Source organism: Salmo salar, chromosome ssa14, assembly GCF_905237065.1.
Source record: "Salmo salar chromosome ssa14, Ssal_v3.1, whole genome shotgun sequence".
Lineage (NCBI taxonomy): Eukaryota > Metazoa > Chordata > Actinopteri > Salmoniformes > Salmonidae > Salmo > Salmo salar.
Genome location: NC_059455.1, coordinates 92,937,156 through 92,958,637, shown reverse-complemented (window position 1 = coordinate 92,958,637; position 21,482 = coordinate 92,937,156). Strand labels below are relative to the sequence as shown.

At 43.6% G+C, this 21,482-nt stretch overlaps 1 protein-coding gene across 9 annotated transcripts in view; it reads left to right on the top strand.

Annotated features, from left to right (window-relative positions):
- Window positions 1–16,145, top strand: part of epb41a (erythrocyte membrane protein band 4.1a) — a 127,850-nt gene extending 111,705 nt beyond the window's left edge. For 7 of the 9 annotated variants that reach the window (XM_045695028.1, XM_045695030.1, XM_045695033.1 and 4 more), the window contains 5 exons: window positions 3,784–3,912; window positions 5,728–5,841; window positions 10,531–10,611; window positions 11,143–11,273; window positions 13,817–16,145. In XM_045695028.1, the coding sequence (XP_045550984.1) occupies window positions 3,784–3,912; window positions 5,728–5,841; window positions 10,531–10,611; window positions 11,143–11,241 (423 nt within the window). In that variant the 3' untranslated portion in view covers window positions 11,242–11,273; window positions 13,817–16,145. The remainder of the gene's footprint in view (window positions 1–3,783; window positions 3,913–5,727; window positions 5,842–10,530; window positions 10,612–11,142; window positions 11,274–13,816) is intronic. The other 2 variants (XM_045695029.1, XM_045695037.1) reach the window with 1 other exon arrangement.
- Window positions 16,146–21,482: the final 5,337 nt, after the last annotated feature.

Genomic DNA, 21,482 nt, shown 5'->3' with positions numbered 1-21,482 from the left:
TGTAAAATAAATACATCTAATTAGGCATGCTAACTTTGGTATCTGTACTGTATCTGTAAGTTATTTAGAGGTGCTTACAAACCGTATATATATTACTACTGTATATATATTACTACTGTATATATATATTACTACCATATATATATATATATATATATATATATGTTACTACTGTGTATATATATTACTACTGTATATATATTACTACTGTATATAAATTACTACCGTGTATATATATTACTACCGTATATATATTTACTACTGTGTATATATTACTACCTTATATATATATTATTACCGTATGTATATTAGTACTGTATGTATATTTCCAACTGTATATTTATTACTACTGTATATATATATTACTACCGTATATATATATTACTACTGTATATATATATTACTACCTTATATATATTACTACTGTATATATATATATATATATATATATATTATATATATATATATATATATATATATATATATATATTACTACTGTATAGATATTACTATCTTATATGTACAGTTGTCAGAAGTCAGACGTTTACATACACCTTAACCAAATACATTTAAACTCAGCTTTTCACAATTCCGGACATTTAATCCTAGTAAAAATTGTCTTAGGTCAGGTAGGATCACCACTTTATTTTAAGAATGTGAAATGTCAGAATAAGTAGAGAGAATGATTTATTTAATCTTTTGTTTCTTTCGTCACATTCCCAGTGGGTCAGAAGTTTACATACACTCAATTATTATTTGGTAGCATTGCCTTTAAATTTTTTAACTTGGGTCAAACGTTTTGGGTAGCCTTCCACAAGCTTCCCAAAATAAGTTCGGGGAATTTTGACCCATTCCTCCTGACAGAGCTGGTGTAACTGAATCAGGTTTGTAGGCCTCCTTGCTCGCACAGGCTTTTTCAGTTCTGCCCACACATTTTCTATAGGATTGAGGTTAGGACTTTGTGATGGCCACTCCAATACATCAAATCAAATGTATTTATATAGCCCTTCTTACATCAGCTGATATCAAAGTGCTGTACAGAAACCCAGCCTAAAACCCCAAACAGCAAGCAATACAGGTGTAGAAGCACGGTGGCTAGGAAAAACTCCCTAGAAAGGCCAAAACCTAGGAAGAAACCTAGACAGGAACCAGGCTATGAGGGGTGGCCAGTCCTCTTCTGGCTGTGCCAGGTGGAGATTGTAACAGAACATGGCCAAGATGTTCAAGTGTTCATAAATGACCAGCATGGTCAAATAATAGTAATCACAGTGAAGGGGTCAGGGTTCTATAGCAGAACAGTTGAAACTGGAGCAGCAGCACGGCCAGGTGGACTGGGGATAACAAGGAGTCATCATGCCAGGTAGTCCTGAGGCATGGTCCTAGGGCTCAGGTCCTCCGAGAGAAAGAGAGAATTAGAGAGAGCATACTTAAATTCACACAGGACACCGGATAAGACAAGAGAAATACTCCAGATATAACAGACTGACCCTAGCCCCCCGACACATAAACTACTGCAGCATAAATACTGGAGACTGAGACAGGCGGGGTCAGGAGACACTATGGTGATTTCTTTTGATTTTCCCATGATGTCAAGCAAAGAGGCACTGAGTTTGAAGGTAGGCGTTGAAATACATCCACAGGTACACATCCAATTGGCTCAAATGATGTCAATTAGCCTATCAGAAGCTTATAAAGCCATGACATCATTTTCTGGAATTTTCCAAGCTGTTTAAAGGCACAGTCAACTTAGTGTATGTAAACTTCTGACCCACTGGAATTGTGATACAGTGAATTATAAGTGAAATAATCTGTCTGTAAACAATTGTTGGAAAAATTACTTGTGTCATGCACAAAGTAGATGTCCTAACCGACTTGCCAAAACTATAGTCTGTTAACAAGAAATTTGTGGAGTGGTTGAAAAGCGAGTTTTAATGACTCCAACCTAAGTATATTACTACAGGATATATATTACTACTGTATATATATTACTACTGTATATATATATTACTACTGTGTATATATTACTACAGTATATGTATTACTACTGTATGTATATTACTACTGTATGTATATTACTACTGTATATATATTACTACTGTGTATATATTACTACCGTATATATATTACTACTGTATATATATTACTACCGTATATATATTACTACTGTATATATATTACTACTGATATTATATTACTACTGTTCTGTTTCATGCTGTGGTGTCCTGTATGCTAAGAAGTGACAGATGTATTCATTATGAATGTCTGATGGGTGTCAGTCTGTTTTTAGATTCTATGTTGGACTTTTTTGATTGGAGGGGGTGTCTTGTCAGATCACTAGTTAGGGATATCCACTCTTTCCATAGTTTTTTTAACTTACATTTTATTATCATTCTTTTTTTTCTGGGGGGGGGTTGTGTCTGTTTTTCTGCTAATTAAGGAACTCCCCTCCACCCCCCTGATGTTGACTCTCTAATTAGGGATATCCCCTCCACCCCTCTGATGTTGACTCTCTAATTAGGGAACTCCCCTCCACCCATCTGATGTTGACTCTCTAATTAAGGAACTCCCCTCCACCCCCCTGATGTTGACTCTCTAATTAAGGAACTCCCCTCCACCCCCCTGATGTTAACTCTCTAATTAGGGAACTCCCCTCCACCCCTCTGATGTTGACTCTCTAATTAGGGAACTCCCCTCCACCCCCCTGATGTTGACTCTCTAATTAAGGAACTCCCCTCCACCCCTCTGATGTTGACTCTCTAATTAGGGAACTCCCCTCCACCCCCCTGATGTTGACTCTCTAATTAGGGAACTCCCCTCCACCCCCCTGATGTTGACTCTCTAATTAAGGAACTCCCCTCCACCCCCCTGATGTTGACTCTCTAATTAGGGAACTCCCCTCCACCCCTCTGATGTTGACTCTCTAATTAAGGAACTCCCCTCCACCCCCCTGATGTTGACTCTCTAATTAGGGAACTCCCCTCCACCCCCCTGATGTTGACTCTCTAATTAGGGAACTCCCCTCCACCCCCCTGATGTTGACTCTCTAATTAAGGAACTCCCCTCCACCCCTCTGATGTTGACTCTCTAATTAAGGAACTCCCCTCCACCCCCCTGATGTTGACTCTCTAATTAAGGAACTCCTCTCCACCCCTCTGATGTTGACTCTTGGTCTCTAACTCCAGGACAGGAACTCGGCCTAGAAATTAGGTTTCCTTAATTATTAGTTGGTCACGTGGAGAGGTTGACTTTGAAAAGGACTACACAGTGTGAAGATTGCCCTGCTTTGAACAGATGTCCAGTCCAGCAAGCACTCTGCTATAGCTGTCATATCACATATCTGCTCCTTTCATGGGCTCAAAATTATATCTGACTTGAATAAGTGAACTAAATCAAATGACTTTTTTTTTTTATCTTGTGGGCTCGCTCTTGCTCTCTGTCTCTACACCACCCTCGCTCTCTTTCTCTGTCTCTCCCTTTCTCTCTCGCTTTCTCTCTTTCTCTCACCGGATAGTCACAGAGAATGAGAATGAACAAGGGATGGTCACGTGGTATGAACAGGGGACTATGGGTCATAGGTCATCGTGGGTCTTGACAGGTCTGTGATAGATGGGTTGGGAGAGAATATGGTATGTGGAGAAACGTGTATGAATGCTGTATATATAGTATTTTGTCATACTACAGAAGGTTCTGATAGATCTAGTATGTAGTTAGAGAGGGTGGTTGGGAAGTGAGGATACGACAAACTCAATATTCCCCGTGTGTATTCTCCCTCTTTCCGCACAGCCTAACGTGGTGAAGACACAGACAATCACCATCTCAGACGTGTCTAACTCCCTGCGAGGAGACGTCTCTAACAAGGAGGTCCCCATCGTGCACACTGAGACCAAGACCATTACCTACGAGTCAGCGCAGGTGAGAGGGATAAACATTTATTAAATAAAACCCTTTATCAACCCAATGAGTTTGTTTTAACAGTAAACTGGGTTGTATTCATCAGGATACCCAACTGGGAAAAAAGTTTTAAAACATGAAAACAAGCATTTCTTATTGGACAATTGCTGGTAGTCCCTCACTGTTTCAGTGTGTTTTCTTCCTTTTGGTGTCTAATGAACTTGATCCTGTTGTCTTTCTCACAGCCGGTAGACAATGTACTGTCGTGGCCAAAAGTTTTGAGAATGACACAAATATTAATTTTCACAAAGTCTGCTGCCTCAGTTTGTATGATGGCAATGTGCATATACTCCAGAATGTTATGAAGAGTGATCAGATGAATTGCAATTAATTGCAAAGTCCCTCTTTGCCATGCAAATGAACTGAATCCCCAAAAAACATTTCCACTGCATTTCAGCCCTGCCACAAAAGGACCAGCTGACATCATGTCAGTGATTCTCTCGTTAACACAGGTGTGAGTGTTGACGAGGACAAGGCTGGAGATCACTCTGTCATGCTGATTGAGTTCGAATAACAGACTGGAAGCTTCAAAAGGAGGGTGGTGCTTGGAATCATTGTTCTTCCTCTGTCAACCATGGTTACCTGCAAGGAAACGTGCCGTCATCATTGCTTTGCACAAAAAGGGCTTCACAGGCAAGGATATTGCTGCCAGTAAGATTGCACCTCAATCAACCATTTATTGGATCATCAAGAACTTCAAGGAGAGCGGTTCAATTGTTGTGAAGAAGGCTTCAGGGCGCCCAAGAAAGTCCAGCAAGCGCCAGGACTGTCTCCTAAAGTTGATTCAGCTGCGGGATCGGGGCACCACCAGTACAGAGCTTGCTCAGGAATGGCAGCAGGCAGGTGTGAGTGCATCTGCACGCACAGTGAGGCAAAGACTTTTGGAAGATGGCCTGGTGTCAAGAAGGGCAGCAAAGAAGCCACTTCTCTCCAGGAAAAACATCAGGGACAGACTGATATTCTGCAAAAGATACAGGGATTGGACTGCTGAGGACTGTTCGATTGTTTGGGGCATCCGGAAAAAAGCTTGTCCGGAGAAGACAAGGTGAGCGCTACCATCAGTCCTGTGTCATGCCAACAGTAAAGCATCCTGAGACCATTCATGTATGGGGTTGCTTCTCAGCCAAGGGAGTGGGCTCACTCACAATTTTGCCTAAGAACACAGCCATGAATAAAGACTGGTAACAACACATCCTCCGAGAGCAACTTCTCCCAACCATCCAGGAACAGTTTGGTGACGAACAATGCCTTTTCCAGCATGATGGAGCACCTTGCCATAAGACAAAAGTGATAACTAAGTGGCTCGGTGAACAAAACATTAATATTTTGGGTCCATGACCAGGAAATTCCCCAGACCTTAATCCCATTGAGAACTTGTGGTCAATCCTCAAGAGGCGGGTAGACAAACAAAAACCCACAAATTCTGACAAACTCCAAGCATTGATTATGCAAGAATGGGCTGCCATCAGTCAGGATGTGGCCCAGAATTTAATTGACAGCATGCCAGGGCAGATTGCAGAGGTCTTGAAAAAGAAGGGTCAACACTGCAAATATTGACTCTTTGCATCAACTTCATGTAATTGTCAATAAAAGCCTTTGACACTTATGAAATGCTTGTAATTATACTTCAGTATTCCATAGTAACATCTGACAAAAATATCTAAAGACACTGAAGCAGCAAACTTTGTGGAAATTAATAATTGTTTTATTCTCAAAACTTTTGGCCACGACTGTAGTCCTAAATGAACCCCTTTTCTCCCCCTTGTGTTAACATAGTGTCTCCTTCAGCCCATAGACAGCATGGCAGAAAGGGACTCTGGAGTGCTGCTGAGTGCCCAGACCATCACCTCAGAGACAGTCAGTACAACCACCACCACTCAAATCACCAAGGTACGTCCTGGGCTTCCTGACCTAGAATCAGTTTGGCCTTTGTAGATGTTTTACAGTTACATTTTAATCATTTAGCACATGGGGATACCTAAAATGTTTTGCTTCGTGACCCACCAATTGAGATGTCTTTTGAGTCGCGACCCACCATAAGGGTTGAGCAGTGAAAAAACATACACAGATCAAAGAATAAGTACAAATTTAATAATACCCTCTTCTGCCTCAAAGCTGCTCTCTCTCCCTCTCTATTCAGTATCTCTGACAGAATGTTGTCAGGTCAAAGCTGCTCTCTCTCTCTCTCTCTATATATATATATATATATACTGCTCAAAAAAAATAAAGGGAACACTTAAACAACACAATGTAACTCCAAGTCAATCACACTTCTGTGAAATCAAACTGTCCACTTAGGAAGCAACACTGATTGACAATACATTTCACATGCTGTTGTGCAAATGGAATAGACAACAGGTGGAAATTATAGGCAATTAGCAAGACACCCCCAATAAAGGAGTGGTTCTGCAGGTGGTAACCACAGACCACTTCTCAGTTCCTATGCTTCCTGGCTGATGTTTTGGTCACTTTTGAATGCTGGCGGTGCTTTCACTCTAGTGGTAGCATGACACGGAGTCTACAACCCACACAAGTGGCTCAGGTAGTGCAGCTCATCCAGGATGGCACATCAATGCGAGCTGTGGCAAGAAGGTTTGCTGTGTCTGTCAGCGTAGTGTCCAGAGCATGGAGGCGCTACCAGGAGACAGGCCAGTACATCAGGAGACGTGGAGGAGGCCGTAGGAGGGCAACAACCCAGGAGCAGGACCGCTACCTCCGCCTTTGTGCAAGGAGGAGCAGGAGGAGCACTGCCAGAGCCCTGCAAAATGACCTCCAGCAGGCCACAAATGTGCATGTGTCTGCTCAAACGGTCAGAAACAGACTCCATGAGGGTGGTATGATGGCCCGACGTCCACAGGTGGGGGCTGTGCTTACAGTCCAACACCGTGCAGGACGTTTGGCATTTGCCAGAGAACACCAAGATTGGCAAATTCACCACTGGTGCCCTGTGCTCTTCACAGATGAAAGCAGGTTCACACTGAGCACATGACAGACGTGACAGTCTGGAGACGCCGTGAAGAACGTTCTGCTGCCTGCAACATCCTCCAGCATGACCGGTTTGGCGGTGGGTCAGTCATGGTGTGGGGTGGCATTTCTTTGGGGGACCGCACAGCCCTCCATGTGCTCGCCAGAGGTAGCCTGACTGCCATTAGGTACCGAGATGAGATCCTCAGACCCCTTGTGAGACCATATGCTGGTGCGGTTGGCCCTGGGTTCCTCCTAATGCAAGACAATGCTAGACCTCATACAGGCACGTGGAGGCCACGAACCTTCAGCTCCCTCCACAGATTTTCTGTGGGATTAAGGTCTGGAGACTGGCTAGGCCACTCCAGGACCTTAACTTCTTGGGGCTATGTGGGACGCTAGCGTGCCACCCGTGGTGCACCCTATCAACAGCAGGTGCATTTCAAGAGCGGCAAATTTGAAACCAAATAAATGTCAAAATTCAAATTTTTCAAACATACAACTATCTTACACCCTTTGAAAGATAAACATCTCCTTAATCTAACCACGTTGTCCGATTTCAAAAAGGTTTTACGGCGAAAGCATAAAGTTAGATTATGTTAGGAGAGTACATTGACAATAGCTGTGTGTAATGTTTTGTCAATTCAAAGACAGGCGTCACCAAAACCATAAAACCAGCTAAAATGATGCACTAACCTTTTACAATCTCCATCAGATGACACTCCTAGGACATTATGTTAGACAATGCATGCATTTTTAGTTCTATCAAGTTCATATTTATATCCAAAAACAGCGTTTTACTATGGCATTGATGTTGAGGAAATCGTTTCCCTCCAATAACCGGCAGTCAAGTCAGCACCACAAATTAAATAATTAAAATTAGAAAACATTGGTAAAATATTATATTGTCATTTAAAGAATTATAGATTTACATCTCTTGAACGCAATCAACTTGCCAGATTTAAAAATAACCTTACTGGGAAATCACACTTTGCAATAATCTGAGCACTGCGCCCAGAAAAATATGCTTTGCTATACAGACAAACGGCCATGTTGGAGAGATCTAAAATCGAAAATACTATGTAAATAATCCATTACCTTTGATTCTCTTCATCAGATGTCACTTCCAGGAATCCCAGGTCCATAACGAATGTAGTTTTGTTCAAAAAAGCTCATCATTTATATCCAAAAAGCTCCGTTAGCACATGATCTAAGCCAGCCGGACTTCTCGTCATGAACGAGGGGAAAAAATATATTTACGTTCGTTCAAACATGTCAAACGTTGTATAGCATAAATCATTAGTGCCTTTTTTAACCAGAACATGAATAATATTCAAGGTGGACGAATGCATTCTCTTTTATGATGTATTGGAACGAGGGTACCCAACATGAACTCGCGCGCCAGAGTCTAATCGGCCATCACCGTTCCATGGCTCTTGTTCGGTCAGATCTCACAGTAAAAGACTCCAAAACACTTTGTAAAGGCTGGTGACATCTAGTGGAAGCAATAGGAAGTGCCAAAACATTAATCAACCCCTGTGTGTTTCAATGGCATAGGCTTAAAGGTAATTCAACACATCAGGTATCCACTTCCTGTCAGAAAATGTCTCAGGGTTTTGCCTACCAAATGAGTTCTGTTATACTCACAGACACCATTCAAACAGTTTTAGAAACTTTAGGGTGTTTTCTATCCATATATAATAAGTATATGCATATTCTAGTTACTGGGTAGGATTAGTAACCAGATTAAATCGGGTACGTTTTTTTATCCAGCCGTGAAAATACTGCCCCCTAGCTCCAACAGGTTAATGTGCTTCTTCTTGAGCCACTCCTTTGTTGCCTTGGCCGTGTGTTTTGGGTCATTGTCATGCTGGAATACCCATCCACGACCCATTTTCAATGCCCTGGCTGAGGGAAGGAGGTTCTCACCCAACATTTGACGGTACGTGGTCCCGTCCATCAACCCTTTGATGGGGTGAAGTTGTTCTGTCCCCTTAGCAGAAAAACACCCCCAAAGCATAATGTTTCCACTTCCATGTTTGACGGTGGGGATGGTGTTCTTGGGGTCATCGGCAGCATTCCTCCTCCTCCAAACACGGCGAGTTGAGTTGATGCCAAAGAGCTCCATTTTGGTCTCATCTGACCACAACACTTTCACCCAGTTGTCCTCTGAATCATTCAGATGTTCATTGGCAAACTTCAGACGGGCATGTATATGTGCTTTCTTGAGCAGGGGGACCTTGCAGGCGCTGCAGGATTTCAGTCCTTCACGGTGTAGTGTGTTACCAATTGTTTTCTTGGTGACTATGGTCCCAGCTGCCTTGAGATCATTGACAAGATCCTCCTGTGTGTTCTGGGCTGATTCCTCACCGTTCTCATGATCATTGCAACTCCACGAGGTGAGATCTTGCATGGAGCCCCAGGCCGAGGGAGATTGACAGTTCTTTTGTGTTTCTTCCATTTGCGAATAATCGCACCAACTGTTGTCACCTTCTCACCAAGCTGCTTGGCGATGGTCTTGTAGCCCATTCCAGCCTTGTGTAGGTCTACAATCTTGTCCCTGACATCCTTGGAGAGCTCTTTGGTCTTGGCCATGGTGGAGAGTTTGGAATCTGATTGATTGATTGCTTCTGTGGACAGGTGTCTTTTATACAGGTAACAAACTGAGATTAGGAGCACTCCCTTTAAGAGTGTGCTCCTAATCTCAGCTCGTTACCTGTATAAAAGACACCTGGGAGCCAGAAATCTTTCTGATTGAGAGGGGGTCAAATACTTATTTCCCTCATTAAAATGCAAATCAATTTATAACATTTTTGACATGCGTCTTTCTGGATTTTTTTGTTGTTTTCTGTCTCTCACTGTTCAAATAAACCTACCAATTAACATTATAGACGGATCATTTCTTTGTCAGTGGGCAAACGTACAAAATCAGCGGGGATCAAATACTTTTTTCCCTCACTGTATACAGTATCTCTGACAGAATGTTGTCAGGTCAAAGCTGCTCTCTCTATATATACAGTATCTCTGACGAATGTTGTCAGGTCAAAGCTGCTCTCTCTATATACAGTATCTCTGACGAATGTTGACAGGTCAAAGCTGCTCTCTATATACAGTATCTCTGACGAATGTTGTCAGATCAAAGCTGCTCTCTCTCTCTCTCTCTCTCTCTCTAATATATATATATATATATATATATATATATATATATATATATATACAGTATCTCTCTAACAGTATGTTGTCAGGTCAAAGCTGCTCTCTCTCTCTCTCTCTCTCTCTCTCTCTCTCTCTCTCTCTCTCTCTCTCTCTATATATATATATATATATATATATACAGTATCTCTCTAGCAGAATGTTGTCAGGTCAAAGCTGCTCTCTCTCTCTATATATATACAGTATCTCTCTAGCAGAATGTTGTCAGGTCAAAGCTGCTCTCTCTCTTATATATATATATATATATATATATATATATATATATATATATATATATATATATATATATACAGTATCTCTCTAGCAGAATGTTGTCAGGTCAAAGCTGATCTCTTTCTTCCCCTGGCGCTTGATATTTCTGATCCTCTACGTTTGTTAAAACTCTTTCTCTCTCACTTTCAGACGGTGAAAGGAGGGATCTCAGAGACTCGAATTGAGAAGAGGATTGTGATAACTGGAGACACAGAGATTGATCACGATAAGGTGGGGGACATAATTCTAATTCTAGCCCCTGGCTCTGTGCAAGCTGGCAGTGTGTGTATTCTGTGTTAGACCACTTCAGTGGAGTAACAATACATCATTCCTCTGGTTTAGAGCTATTACACAGAATCTATGCATTAACATTTGAGTTCTCTGTGTAATAAAATCTAAAAAAGATTAAAGAGCTTGTTTGTTGATGTGATGTGAACGGAACACAGTCTTGTCCGAATGTAGTATCCCTTTTAGTGTTTTCTTGGGTGATGAATGTTTCCAACTCTGTAGTCTTGTGGGTTTTAGCGACTGTATTTTCTTGTGGGGTGATTGTGTTTAATAATGAAGTATTTAATGTATGTATAGCCTTTTTATTAGTGCCATCAATCTCAATATTGAACCTTCCCCTGTGTGTGTGTGTGTGTGTGTGTGTGTGTGTGTGTGTGTGTGTGTGTGTGTGTGTGTGTGTGTGTGTGTGTGTGTGTGTGTGTGTGTGTGTGTGTGTGTGTGTGTGTGTGTGTGTGTGTATATCCCCCTTCTCAGGCTCTGGCCCAGGCCATCAAGGAGGCGAAGGAGCAGCACCCGGACATGTCTGTGACCAAAGTAGTGGTGCACCAGGAAACAGAAATCACCCCAGATTAACCCCAGGCTCAGCTCACCTCTCCTATGACCAGGTCAGTAGTACCCCTAATCCCAGATTAACCCCAGGCTCAGCTCACCTCTCCTATGACCAGGTCAGTAGTACCCCTAATCCCAGATTAACCCCAGGCTCAGCTCACCTCTCCTATGACCAGGTCAGTAGTACCCCTAATCCCAGATTAACCCCAGGCTCAACTCACCTCTCCTATGACCAGGTCAGTAGTACCCCTAATCCCAGATTAACCCCAGGCTCAGCTCACCTCTCCTATGACCAGGTCAGTAGTACCCCTAATCCCAGATTAACCCCAGGCTCAGCTCACCTCTCCTATGACCAGGTCAGTAGTACCCCTAATCCCAGATTAACCCCAGGCTCAGCTCACCTCTCCTATGACCAGGTCAGTAGTACCCCTAACTCACACTGGAACACACCATGTACTATCAATCTGTCTGTAATCCTAATCCATACTGAAACCCACTTTAGGTTCAGCATAGATCCCTCCCTTCTTCTCTCTTCCCACGTCTCTTCCCTCTCCCCCCTCCTCCCTCCCTCCCTCCCCTCCTCTCTTCCCTCCCCTCTCTTATCTTCCCTCCTCCCTCTCCCCCCTCCTCCCCTCCTCTCTCCTCTCCTCCCTGTCTCCCTCCCTCCCTCCGAGAGAGAGAGAGAGAACACCATGACTCCTCTCTGCTTCATTGTTTAGTCTCCTGCAGACTAAACAATATGATGGGAGGGAGCCATGATCAAGGTTATTTAAGGGTGAGTTCCGAATGGCATTCCACATAGGGCTCTCGTCAATACTAGCGCCCTATATAGAGAATAGGGTGCCATTTGGGATGCAGACATCAATGGTTGCTATTCCAAATAAAGCACTGCATGCCACTGACAAGGGACATGCATACTTATATTATCAGTTATTGTCCTTGCAATTTTATTATCGTCCGTTAAACTGCGTTGATTTAGTTCTAACAGTTTACTCAGTCAGGCCTATTCCTACATGAAACAGGACATCTCAGCATGAGGTCTTTAAACAGTGGTGTCCACGTGGCTTTACATGAAACAGGACATCTCAGCATGAGGTCTTTAAACAGTGGTGTCCATGTGGCTTTACATGAAACAGGACATCTCAGCATGAGGTCTTTAAACAGTGGTGTCCATGTGGCTATAATTATAGCCCTGTATGTTTGTGTTGAGTTAAAGCCGTCAGGCTCAGGGTTGCATCCTAAATGGAACCCTATTCCCTATATAGTGCCCTACCTTTGACCAAGTTCTAGGTCAAACATAGTTGACTGTAGGGAATAGGGTTCCAGCTGCCAGGGTGGTATGTATACACACAGTGCCTCCCACCCCTTTCCTCTCAGACGGGGGAGACGAGGGGGAGAGAGTGCCCTCCCAGTAGGTTCATGGAGCTCTGGGCCCTGTGTTCATGGAGCCCTGTGTTCATGGAGCTCTGTGTTCATGGAGCTCTGGGCTCTGTGTTCATGGAGCTCTGTGTTCATGGAGCTCTGGGCTCTGTGTTCATGGAGCTCTGTGTTCATGGAGCTCTGGGCTCTGTGTTCATGGAGCTCTGTGTTCATGGAGCCCTGTGTTCATGGAGCCCTGTGTTCATGGAGCCCTGTGTTCATGGAGCCCTGTGTTCATGGAGCTCTGTGTTCATGGTGCCCTGTGTTCATGGAGCCCTGTGTTCATGGAGCCCTGTGTTCATGGAGCTCTGCTCTGTTTACCTTGGACATCATCAACCTAATAGCCTGAGAAGCCTGAGAACACCCCAAACAATCCTACTTCCTCCCTCTCCGCTCCACCCACCCACCCACCTCACCCCCACCCTACCTCACCCCACCTCACCCTACCCCACCCCACCCTACCTCACCCCACCTCACCTCACCCCACCCTACCCCACCCCACCCTATCTCCCCCCACCTCACCCTACCCCACCTCACCCTACCATACCTCACCCCACCCCACCCTACCTCACCCCACCTCACCCTATCTCACCCCACCTCACCCCACCCACCCTACCTCACCCTACCTCACCCCACCTCACCTCACCCTACCTCACCCCACCCTACCCCACCCTACCTCACCCTACCCTACCTCACCCCACCCTACCTCACCTCACCCTATCTCCCCCCACCCCACCTCACCCTACCTCACCCTACCCCACCCCACCCTACCTCACCTCACCCTATCTCACCCCACCTTATCCCACCTCACCCTACCTCACCCTATCTCACCCCACCTCACCCTACCTCACCCCACCCTACCCCACCCTACCTCACGCTACCTCTCCCCACCCTACCTCACCCTACCTCACCCTACCTCACCCCACCCTACCTCACCCTACCTCACCCTACCCCACCTGTTCCTTGTCTCCACCAGGCTCCTGCATGCTCCATCCTTCCTGTCTGGGCCTGCTTTTTAAAGCCTGAAACATGTTCATCATTGTGACAACATTGGTGTAGTTCTACTCTCACCTTTCTGACTGTTTTCTGCTCTTGCGCTCTTTATCTTGAGTGTTGAATCAGGGGAATGTTGAGGTAGTGTTACTGAAGTTGTCTCTCTCTCTGTCCACTGTCTGTGAAGCTGGGGGCCGAAACTACCACGGCGCCTGAGGAAGGTGAACTCACACACATCCCCAGCCCGCCCTGACCTTCTCTGCTTGTCACACCACCATTCCTGCTCGTTTACCTCAGACCCCCCCCCCCGCCTTGGGAACAGACACACACACCACACCAGACTGGACCGGTCCAACCTACCAGAGAGAACATGCTTCACTTATCAACTCTGAACTTTGAACCTCCCAACCAATGGAGTTCAACTGAAGGAAAAGAGAACAAACAGACCTCTCCAAAAAAAAGTCCCAGAATTCCCTAGGACTACCCACAATCCCTCTCTCTCGCTTCCACTCCACTGCCAAATCCCGAACAACCAAACAGGATTTTTCTAAACAATAAAAATGTTGAAATAAAGTGTTAGAATTCTTTTCCTCTTTCTCCGATTTGTCTGGAGATTTTAACAAGAATTTTTAAAGGGCATTTGGTCTTTAAATTGTTTAGAGATTGCAGGGACTTTGTTGATATTTTTCTAAGACTTTTCTTATCGCCGTAATTGGAAAATCGGTATCTTCAAAGTCAACTTTGAAGGGACTCTTATTCTGAAGTGGGATGATAGCAAGGGATTTTGGGTGATTTTTCTGGGACTCTTCAACCATCTTGATACGAGGATCCCTCTTCAAATCAAACTTTACAACCAAGTTTGGTTTCGTCTCTTGTACAGTACAAAAAGTTATATTTTCCCTCTCAATGTGAAAAGTATTTTTTAAATTAAAGTGTAGAAAATATTTTATTTCATCCAAACTTTTTTCGGGGCCCTATTTAAGTCTTTGTCATCTTTTGAAGATATGACTTCATTATCTATTCGTCTGGATGATTTTCACATCTTTTTGACTGTTTTAGTTGTCTTTGTTGTTGTAGTTACACTGGGGAAAAAAAGGGGCTTCATCAGGACTGAAGGGAAAGAAGCAGTGTATTTAAATGACATGTATTATTTCATTGACATCCTCCGTTATGTCTGTGTATGTATCCATCATTTTAGATCACCCTGACTTTACAGGTTTGTAGTTAGATGTTTTCACATAGCATTCCAATCACCAGCTACATAACATAACAGTCATTAATTTATACCGGGCATGGCAGAGCAGTAGAGGCAGCTTTACAATGTCCTGCATTCATTTACCTGTATTTCTACTTTTCTACCAAAGGGGGCAGTGTTTACTCATTTAGGGAGTACGCAGAAGAAGTCAGTTGGAGAACACTTCACGCTAAAGGCCAAAAATGATTAATTGGGGTTGATTAGAGAATCAATGTTAAAGGCCCAATGCTGTCAAAAATGTGATTTTTATTGTGTTTTATATTTCCACTCTATGAGGTTGGAATACTACTGTGAAATTGTGAAAATTATGATAATTCCCTTTTAGTGTAAGAGCTGTTTGAACAGACCACCTGAAATTTCAACCTGTTTTGGTGGGATGGAGTTTTGGCTTCATCAGTCAGTTAATTAGAGTTCCAAACCTCTCTGCCAATAACAACTAGTTTCCATTTCCCCCCTCCCAACACAGGCCACTCTCAGACAGTCCTAGCACAATTCTTGTTTGAGAGTTTGAGAATTTGCTAAGAAGCTATTTTTGTTTATTTTTTACAATTTTAATTAAAAACAATCACAGTAAGGTATTGTTACCCAGAAAGTATGTAATATTGAGATACAAATATATTTTTTAAAGAGCTTAAAGTAAACAGAAAGTCTCAATTGGGGATTTTGAGAACACATTCCCTCTGGTAGCCTCTTTGGTGTTCTCCTTTTAGAAGACTGTACTAGTTACGTCAGCACAAAATGAAGTTATTCTTACCCTCATCTGTTTACTCCCATGCCTTTTATCTGTGAAGAATACAAATTGAATTGATCCTCCTGTGACGTACACACTGTCCCTTTAAGAAACAACCCAATATGTAAGCGAAGAGTTCAGTACACACAGTTTTTAAATGTTTTGGTCTAGTTTAAAAACATGATGTTGTTTTAGTACACATAGTATTACAATGTTCAATATCCAATGTGTTGTAGTTCTTTCAGTGTGTTGTTTCTTCCTCTTCCTCTTCTTCTTCTTCATTGTGGCACTCTCTTTTCTACATTAGTGATGGATGGAGACTAGGAGAACCAGCAAGCCTATACATCTATTTAAGTTCATGTTTATTTCTTCGTAGTGATATCTCTCTCTCTCTCTCTCTCCCTCTCTCCTTCTGTCTCTCTCCCTCTGTCTTTCCCTCTGTCTCTCTCTCTCGCTCTGTTTCCTTCACTGTTAGAGATAATATGTAATAAAACAGCATCACTAAATAAACACAAATGTAGACACACCTTATTTTGAACACCGCTTGATATTTTGTTCTGTGACTGAGGTTCTATATCCAATTTCTTAATTTTCTAGTCTCATGAGGAAATTATAATTTCTCAGCTATTTTCATCATTGTGAAATGGATTAAAAACTTTTTATCATCAATCATACAATACCCCATAATGACAAAGCGAAAACAGGTTTTTAGATTTAAAAAAAAACAGAAATACCTTATTTACATAAGTATTCAGACCCTTTCCTATGAGACTCAAAATTGAGCTCAGGTGCATCCTGTTTCCATTGATCATCCTTGAGATGTTTCTACAACTTGATTGAAGTACACCTGTGGTAAATTCAATTGATTGGACATGATTTGGAAAGGCACACACCTGTCTATATAAGGTCCCACAATTGACAGTGCATGTCAGAGCAAAAACCAAGCATGAATTGTGTGTAGAGCTCCGAGACAGGATTGGGTTGAGGCACAGATCTGGGGAAGGGTACCAAACATGTTTGCAACATTGAAGGTCCACAAGAACACAGTGGCCTCCATCATTCTTAAATGGAAAACGTTTGGAACCACCAAGACTCTTCCTAGAGCTGACCGCCCGGCCGAACTGAGCAATCGTGGGATAAGGGCCTTAGTCAGAGAGGTGACCAAGAACCCAAAGGTCACTTTAACAGAGCTCTAGAGTACCTCTGTGGAGATGGGAGAACCTTCCAGAAGGACAACCATCTCTGCAGCACTCCACCAATCAGGCCTTAATGGTAGAGTGGCCAGACAGAAGCCACTCCTCATTAAAAGGCACCTGACAGTCACTTGGAGTTTGCCAAAAGGCACCTAAAGACTCTCAGACCATGAGAAACAGCTTCAAGATGGTGCCGATAAAGATGGCAGTTTCGCTTCTAGTCCTTCGGAAACTGAAATATTTGTTTTTTTTTATGTATTATTTCTTAACCTTAAGTATTATTAGATACAGCCGGGAAGAACTATTGGATATCAGAGAGACGTCAACTTAACAGCACAACCAGCACTACGACCAGGAATGTGACTTTTCCAAAGCGGATCTTTCGTCTGCACCTCCCAGGGCATTTGAACTGATTCCAGAGGCCGACTCAAAACAACGCCGTCGGAGGAGAGGGAGCCGGAGCGGTCTTCTTGTGAGGCTTCGGATGCTCGCACACCACCCACCGCTTCCGAGTATATTACTCGTTAATATCCGGTCCCTAGTTAACAAAGTCGACGAAATCAAGGCAAGAGTTGCTTTCCAAAGAGATATCCGGGATTGTAACATACTCTGTTTCATGGAAAAATGACTAGCTGGGGATATGCTGTCGGAGTCTGTACAGCCAACGGGATTTTCAGTGCATCGCGTCGACAGGAATAAACATCTCTCCGGTAAGAAGAAGGGCGATTCATGATTAACGACTCATGGTGTAATTGTAACAACATACAATAACTCAAGTCCTTTCGTTCACCTGACCTAGAATTCCTCACAATCAAATGCTGACCGTATTATCTCCCAAGACAACTCTTCTCGGTTGTCGTCACAGCCGTACATCCCCCCCCCCCCCCGCAAGCGGATACCAAGATGGCCATGAATGAACTTCACAGGACTTTATGTAAACTGGAAACCATATATCCTGAGGCTGCATTTATTGTAGCTGGGGATTTTAACAAAGCTAATTTGAGAACAAGTCTACCTAAATTCTATCAGCGTATCGATTGCAGTACACGAGGGAGTAACACACTTGACCATTGCTACTCTAACTTCCACGATCAATACAAGGCCCTCCCTCGCCCTCCTTTTGTCAAATCCAACCATGGCTCCATCTTGTTGCTAACCCTCCTATAGGCAGAAACTAAAACAGGAAGGGCCCACACTTCAAGATTGCTTCGATCACGTGGACTGGGATATGTTCCGGGTAGCCTCAGACAATAACATTGACGTATACGCTGACAAAGTGAGCGAGTTTATAAGGAAGTGTATAGGAGGCGTTGTACCCACTGTGACTATTAAAACCTTCCCTAACCAGAAACCGTGGATTGATGGCAGCATTTGCGCAAAACTGAAAGCACGTACCACCGCATTTAATCATGGCAAGATGACTGGAAACATGGCCGAATACAAACAGTGTAGTTATTCCCTCCGTAAGGCAATCAAACAAGCAAAACGTCAGTATAGAGACAAAGTGGAGTCGCAATTCAACGGCTCAAACACGAGACGTATGTGGCAGGGTCTACAGACAATCACAGATTCCAAAAAGAAAACCAGCCCCGTTGCGGACATCGACGTCTTGCTTCCAGGCAAATGAAACAACTTCTTTGTGCGCTTTAAGGACAATACAGTGCTACCGACGCAGCCCGCTGGGCTCTCCTTCTCTGTGGCCGATGTGAGTAAAACATTTAAACGTGTTAACCCTCGCAAGGCTGCCGGCCAGGACTGCATCCCTTGCCACGTCCTCAGAGCATGCGCAGACCAGCTGGCTGGTGTGTTTACGGACATATTCAATCAATCCCTATCCCAGTCTGCTGTCCTCACATGCTTCAAGATGGCCACCATGGTTCCTGTTCCCAAGAAAGCAAAGATAACTGAACTAAATGACTACCGCCCCGTAGCACTCACTTCTATCATGCTAAAGTGCATTGAAAGACTAGTCAAGGATCTTATCACCTCCACCCTACCTGTCACCCTAGACCCACACCAATTTGTTTACCGCCCCAATAGGTCCACAGACGATGCAATCGCCATCACACTGCGCACTGCCCTATCCCATCTGGACAAGTGGAATACCTATGTAAGATTGCTGTTCATTGACTACAGCTCAGCATTCAACACAATAGTATCCTCATCACTAATCACTAAGCTTGAGACCCTGGGTCTCGACCCTGCCCTGTGCACCTGGGTCCTGGACTTCCTGACGGGCCGCCCCCAGGTGGTGAAGGTAGGAAACAACATCTCCACTCCGCTGATCCTCAACACTGGGGCCCCACAAGGGTGCATTCTCTGCCCCCTCCTGTACTCCCTGTTCACCCACGACTGCATGGCCATGCACGCCTCCAACTCAATCATCAAGTTTGCAGACGACACTACAGTGGTAGGCTTGATTACCAACAATGACAAGACAGCCTACAGGGAGGAGGTGAGGGCCCTCGGAGTATGGTGTCAGGAAAATAACCTCTCACTCAATGTCAGCAAAACAAAAGAGATGATCGTGGACTTCAGGAAACAGCAGAGGGAGCACCCCCCTATCCACATCGATGGGACAGCAGTGGAGAAGGTGGAAAGTTTTAAGTTCCTCAGTGTACATATCACCGACAAACTGAAATGGTCCACACATGCAAACAGTGTGGTGAAGAAGGCGCAACAACGCCTCTTCAACCTCAGGAGGCTGAAAAAATGTGGCTTGTCACCGAAAACCCTCACTAACTTTTACAGGTGCACAATTGAGAGCATCCTGTCGGGCTGTATCACCGCCTGGTACGGCAACTGCACCGCCCACGACCGCAAGGCTGCGTTGTGCATCACCGGGGGCAAACTACCTGCCCTCCAGGACACCTACAACACCCGATGTCACAGGAAGACTCAAGTCACAAATATGATGACTTGCAACTCGACTTAGACTTTAACACCAATGACTCGTGACTTGACTTGGACTTGAGCCTAATGACTCGACCTGACTTGATACCCTCCCCAAGCCCAAATATAAAAAATGATGCTATTAAAAAAGTGTGCAGTGCATCAACTCTTCATTTAACGGATTACAGTTTGAATCGGACAGCAGCCAATCAAATTGTGCCAGCTGAGAAAAAGTTGTGCGTGGCAGTGCAGAGGAACGTCGGCGGATGAATTCAGATGGAGCCCTTGGAAAGATGATACCCAAAATTATTATTTTCGGATATAAAGGTGACGCTATATCAACAAAAAATGGATTGCAACTTGCGCAACAATTTCCAACTTTGTTCGACATTTGAAGCTGCACAAAGAACGGTAAGTTGTGGCTAATATAGCCGACAGCTATATATTTTATTACTTTACTGGTTTATCATGTAGGCTAACGTAACGTTAAATCAATGAGCCTCCACACAGTCAGTCAGTGTGGGAACGTGATCATTGCACCCAGATTGAGCTACAACTGGCTAGGCAGCTGGTAGCCTAAATCCTGCCTGATGTTACTGCTGTTCCTAAAGCCATTGACATACGTTAGGCTACTTTAACCACACAGAGAAAGTGTGTGTGTTAAGGTTGGGCGATTGTGTACAAGCCTACATCGCCCGATTGCGCCCCATAGCGCCCCCTAGCGATCCTCGATAGTAGATACTATTGGGAGGGGTGTGTCTTTCTCATGGAAATATAACGTTTATTTGGAAAGTAATAAATATATAGATATTTTTAAAAGCATTCATGATTTGCGTAAATGTTCTATACTATTACTCTTGATAAAAATATGAAATGGTATTACATTTGGTGAAGAGCACATTATGACTTGTTTAGGACTCAACTCAAAGTTTAGGACTTGAGACTTGACTTGATACTTGACGGTCTTGACTTGAGACTTGACTCGGACTTGCCTGTCTTGACTTGGGACTTGAGCGCTAAGACTTGAGACTTACTTGTGACTTGTAAAACAATGACTTGGTCCCACCTCTGGTATGTATATACTGTATACTCTATCCTTCACTATCTATTCTTTACTATTTATTGCATCTTAGCCGCTCTGTCACTGCTTATCCATATATTTTATACTTATATATTCTTATCCCATTCCTTTACTAGATTGTGTGTATTAGGTTTTGATGTGGAATTTGTTAGATATTAGTTTTTGTTGTGGAATTGTTAGATATTACCTGTTAGATACTGCTGCACTGTTGGATCTAGAAGCATAAGCATTTTGCTACACTTGCAATAACATCTGCTAACCATTTGTATGTGACCAATAAAAGTTGATTTGATTTGGAACAATATTCTCTGTTCTGATGAAATCCAGATTGAACTCTTTGGTTTGAATGCCAAGCGTCACGTCTGAAGGAAACCTGGCACCATCCCTACGGTGAAGCATGGTGGTGGCAGCATTATGCTGTGGGGATGTTTTTCAGAGGCAGGGACTGGGAAACTAGTCAGGATTGAGGGAAAGATGAACAGAGCAAAATATAGAGAGATCCTTGATGAAAACCTGCTCCAGAGCCCTCAGGACCTCAGACAAGTGTTTTGGATCCCTCCGGAACTTTTATTACGCACACCTGTCCCCTATTTCCGTTGATTAGTACTTGTATAAGTGTGACCTTTCGTTTCCATTGGGCTGTCGATTATTGTTACAATGTCTGTTGGTGCGTGTGAGTACCTGTGCTGTGTGTTTCGGGCT